The 4,926-nt window shown below is 63.9% G+C and overlaps 1 protein-coding gene across 1 annotated transcript in view; it reads left to right on the plus strand.

Annotated features, from left to right (window-relative positions):
- Positions 1-4,926, plus strand: part of BCR (BCR, RhoGEF and GTPase activating protein) — a 74,065-nt gene that overhangs the window by 41,460 nt on the left and 27,679 nt on the right. Inside the window, exons 4-8 of the mRNA XM_027845712.1 lie at positions 1,226-1,411; positions 2,610-2,717; positions 3,408-3,468; positions 3,862-3,914; positions 4,661-4,801. Of these exons, the coding sequence (XP_027701513.1) occupies positions 1,226-1,411; positions 2,610-2,717; positions 3,408-3,468; positions 3,862-3,914; positions 4,661-4,801 (549 nt within the window). The remainder of the gene's footprint in view (positions 1-1,225; positions 1,412-2,609; positions 2,718-3,407; positions 3,469-3,861; positions 3,915-4,660; positions 4,802-4,926) is intronic.

Raw genomic sequence — 4,926 nt, forward strand, 5'->3', positions numbered from 1 at the left:
TGCAGAGGCCAGTGTTCAGCTCAGCTGTGGCCTGGGCCCACCACTCCCTCGTGGAGCTGACGGTCCTAGGGGGATGTAAAGGCGGTGCATGTGTGAGATGTCCCCAAGCAGGCCTCTGTGACCTGGGGGCTTGACCAAGGGCTTCCCAGAGGAGGCAGCAGCATCTTCTTTGGGATTTAAAGGCTCCATACACATTCTGCAAGCAGGAAGGGGGAGGCCTTAGGATCTGAGGTAGCAAAGGTTTGGCGGTGGGACCTGCAGGGCATGTTCCAGAGTTTGTGGAGGGAGAGGAAGAAAAGAAGGATTTATTAGACGCTTATTGTGTATCAGGTCCAGAAACCCTTCGAAGCCAAAAGAAGGAAGGTCTTTCCCCGGGGGCCTCCATTCTCGTGGGGGAGATGGCGGAGGAGAGCCAGCCTCCAGACGGGCTGACGGGCTTGGGAGGCAGGAAGGCAGGAGCGGGGCCGGGGGAGGAGCCCGGTCACCGCCGTGCTCAGGCGGCTGCGGGGGCTCCCGGGGGCTCCTCTTCCCTCGGCCTTCAAAGTGGGGTCAGACCTGGCTCGCGGTGAAGCCCGTCCTGGCCTCCACCTTGGCGGCAGCCCTCCCCCAGGAGGCCTTGAACGCTCGCCCGACTCTGGCTCGGCCCCGGCAGCGTGTTGGCACGTGCCCGCCTATTGCGCCCCTCCGACAGCATCGATCCTGAGCCCCGTGCCAGCTGGGCCTGAGAACGTGAAACGCGCCGTGCCCTCCAGAGGATTCTGCCCTAATGTACAGAGCTAGGCCTGGGCAGAGTCTAGAGAGAAGGGTGGGCTTGGGCTGTGGCCCCCTCACCTGCTCAGGGGCTTTCTGGCCCATGCCACTTCTTTTAGAGGCAGAAAGTGAGGCCCGGGGAGGGGAAGGGCTTCGCCTGATGTTGGGGAGGGAGGGGGACAGTCGTCCAGACAAGGTCCGCCTAGAGAAGGTGGTGCCCGAGCCGACTCTTCCACGAAGGGAGGGCTTTGATGAGGTGGAGGGGAGGAGAGAGGCACTCCCGGCGTGGGCAATGGCCCAGACAAAGGCTCGGAGGTGGGAGACAAGTGCTCTGTGAGACATCATCCCATCCACGAGCCGGCACTGATTCTGAGCAGTGAGCCTGGGGTGCCAGGCCAGGCCCCGGGAAGCTGGCGGGGGACCAGAGTGGGGCCAGCAGGGACTAACCGCAGCGCACGCTGCCTCTGCCCCACAGCCCATGAAGCCGCTCAAGGCCGCAGCCACCACGTCTCAGCCGGTGCTGACGGGGCAGCAGATTGAAACCATTTTCTTCAAGGTCCCCGAGCTCTACGACATCCACAAGGAATTCTACGACGGGTTGGGGCCCCGCGTGGAGTGCTGGAGCCAGCAGCAGCGGGTTGGCGACCTCTTCCAGAAGCTGGTAAGGGCACCCGCCTGCCCGCGAGGCCTCTCCCCCGTTAGTAGCCGGGATCCCGGCAGACACAGCTGGAGGGTCGGGGGGCTTCCCAAGGCACTGGAGGAACAGTGGAGATTACGCCCGGTCCCAGCCGACATTGCTGGGTCAGCGTGGTTCCGGGAGCTCAGGCCTGCAGCCCTATTTACAGCAGGGTAAGCTGAGGCTCAGGGAGCTGCCCTGCCTCGCTGCCCACAGAGCCCCGATCCCGTGTTCCCTCCCCGCCGCTCCCAGAGGGAAGGCGCCCCAGTGGCATCCGGGGGCCCGGCAGGCAGCTTCCTCCGCGCCTCTCCTGGCCAGCTGTGGGTGGGGACAGGGACAGGCCAGTCCTTGTGGACGGCGGCAGATGCCAGTCCGTGGGCAGGGCCAGGGCGGCCTGCACCATGCCGGGTTGTTTGTCCCTGGACCCCAGGCCCAGGCAAGAGAGCGTGCTTGTGGGCAGAGGTGGGGGTGGGGCAGGGGCAAAAGCTGGTGTGATTTGGGTTCTTTCTCTTTGCCTGAGCTCTCTCCAAAGAGCCGACCAGGCACCGCGGAAAAACTGCTGTGGTTGGCTAGCTCTGGGGCTCCTCTCCACTGCAGGGGGCGTGGGGAAAGATGGGGTAAACTGAAGCAGTCACCTCAGGGCCTCTTGGCCATCCTCAAAGCATGGGCTGCTCATGGGGAGGCCTCACGCCCCCGGAGGGTCGGTGACGCCAGAAGCTGCCCGGGCACCGAGCCCGTCGGCCCCTACCTCCCCTGCCCTTGCTTGAGTCTTTTCCTTGGTTGCTGTGGTCCGCCGGGCATCCTGCTCTCTTGCCACCCCAGGTCTCTGACGGGCAGCCACCCCACCCCTCTCCAGCAAGGTGGCTTCCCCTGGACTTTTGGTGGTCCGTGGTCCCTGGCAGAGACCCCGTGACCCTCCCCGCACGCACCTGCCTTTCCTTTGTGGCTGCTCAGGGAGGGTCCTGCAGGGAAAGGGGGCAGGTCAGCCCCTGCCCCAGCTCCGCGCCTCCCCTGCCGTGAAAAGGCCTGATCGGTCCAGGGGAGCACCTGCCCACGGGACCGGCGGCTGTCTGTGCCCGTCATCTGGGTGCAGGACGTGGCAGGGGTCCAGCTGGCCCTCGGGCCGTGAGATGAAGCCCCCCTGCCGGCTGAACCCTGGCCTCACCTGTCCTCTCTTCCACAGGCCAGCCAGCTCGGGGTGTACCGCGCCTTCGTGGACAACTATGAGGCCGCCATAGAGATGGCGGACAAGTGCTGCCAGGCCAACGCCCAGTTTGCCGAAATCTCTGAGGTAGCGCTCTCCCGCTGAGGTGTGAACCCGTGTGCCTCTGGCTCTGGTCAGCCCATCACCCCGGTCCCTGACCCGCGGGCCCCCTCCATCCTCTTCCCGGGCCCCCAGACCTGCTCTGACCATCCCCCCAGAACTTCAGTGACCCCTTACCTTGGCCCTCTGCCCTCTGCCTCCTCACTGGCCTCCAGAGCCCCTGGGTATTTGTCAGCCATTCCTCGCTCTCCCCCAACCCCTCTGCTGTCTGGCCTCCTCAGCCCTGGCTTATATGTGTGAGGAAGGGGGACCTTGAGCGGGTCTAGAAGCGAGCCAGGATTCCAAGGAGGAGGTGCACAAAGACAGTGAGGGCAAAGACCCTGGGGTGGGAGATGGAGGTGATCCAGGAGGACCTTACCTCCTCGCTTCAGCAGCCCAGTGTGGGCCGCACGGAGTGTGCTGAGGCTTCGGCCCCCCAGGGCCTGGCCCCCCCACCGTCCCTGGGGCCGGCCCCCCCCCAACGTCCCTGGGTCTGGCCCCCCCCACCGACCCTGGGTCTGGCCCCCCTCACCGTCCCTGCAGCTGGCCCCCCCACCGTCCCTGGGGCTAGCCCCGCCAACCCCACTGTCCCTGGGGCTGGCCCCGCTCCCGGGACTCCCCAAGCTCCAGGGCTGGCATTGGCCTGGCCCGGCTCCACCTCGGTCATTTCTTTTTCAGAATCTACGAGCCAGAAGCATGAAGGATTCCAAAGATCAGACAACTAAAAACTCTTTGGAAAGTGAGCATCAGCCGCCCGCCAGAGGGTCCCTGGGGGGGAGGGGCTGGGGCAAGACTTCTTTCTCTTGGGAGGGGGCATTACTTTGTTGGAAAGAGGAAACCTAGGCAGTGAGAATAGAGCTGCTTAGCCTGAGGCCCCCGGCGACTCAGCAGTGAGAGCAGGTGCTGTCCTGTGAGCCGGCCGGGCTGTGCAGGGCCCTCATCCCCCCAGCCAGGGCGTCCTCTGAGCCTTCATTTCTCAGGTCAGAAGCGAGCCGCTGCCCAGTCACGTATGACCCCCCCTGAGCAGGCAGGCCCAGTCATCTTTTCCTGCTCAGTCCCTGGGGGTCCTCACGGCCAGGGCACGAGGGGGAGGCCAAACTGACCATCCTTACACCATCCCCTCTGTCCTCAGCTCTGCTCTACAAGCCCGTGGACCGAGTGACCCGCAGTACCCTGGTCCTCCATGTAAGTCCACAGAGAAAGCAGGTGGAGGTGGAGGGTGTGTGTGTGTGTGTGTGTGTGTGTGTGTATTATGCATTATGAGGCTGGGTCTTGGGTACGAGTGTGGGCATTGCTAGGCAGTGGGTATGCACAGTGGAGGGCAGTGTGCCTTCTCTGTCACACCAGTCCCTCCACCTTCTGTGACAGCCACTCCTAGGACATCTTTAAGGAAAGATTACACGTCCCCCCTTCCCCCCCTCATGAAGGTCGGCGGCTTCCAGAGTTGCCGCACCTCATCTTCCTTTTCTCTTCCCTGCCCGCTTGTGTTGCAGTGGTGGGCTTGCCGCTCGCTGCTCTGCTGACCGCTTACTGCGGCCCCTCCCCTCCCTGAGCTTCGCGGTCCCCTTCTGCCGTGGACTCAGCAACCTCTGAGCCCGGGGCAGAACTGGAGCTCCTGGAGTGGTTACCCACTGGTGGGGGCTCGCAGAGTCTGAGCCAGCTTCCCGGGCCATAGCGTGCAGCCTGACAGACAGAGCGAGCTCTTCCACATCCCCGGCAGGAGTCCCCTTCCACCTGCCCCCGCCAGGAAACCCTCCAGTCCATCCATAAGCATGTATTAAATGACTGCTGGATGCCCTGCTATCACTAGGGATCGAGGAGGTGCAGACTGGTGGATGGAGAATGTGCAGGGGAGACAGGCCTGGCCTCTGCGCAGGAGGCCCTGCTGCCCCCCACCCCCTCTCATTGCCGTGTTCTCTCCCTGGGCGCAGGACTTGCTGAAGCACACCCCTCCCAGCCACCCCGACCACCCCCTGCTGCAGGATGCCCTGAGGATCTCCCAGAACTTCCTGTCCAGCATCAACGAGGAGATCACGCCCCGGAGGCAGTCCATGACGGTCAAAAAGGGCGAGGTGAGCGTGTCTTTGCACACATGCGTGAGCAAGCAAACAAGTGAGGAAGTGAGTGAGTGAGTGAAGGAGTATGCAGGTGAGCAAGCATGCAGGTGAGGGAGTGAGGAAGTGTGCGGGTGAGGAAG

The sequence above is a fragment of the Vombatus ursinus genome, unplaced genomic scaffold (genome assembly GCF_900497805.2).
Source record: "Vombatus ursinus unplaced genomic scaffold, bare-nosed wombat genome assembly UNPS02015012.1, whole genome shotgun sequence".
NCBI classification, from domain to species: Eukaryota; Metazoa; Chordata; class Mammalia; order Diprotodontia; family Vombatidae; genus Vombatus; species Vombatus ursinus.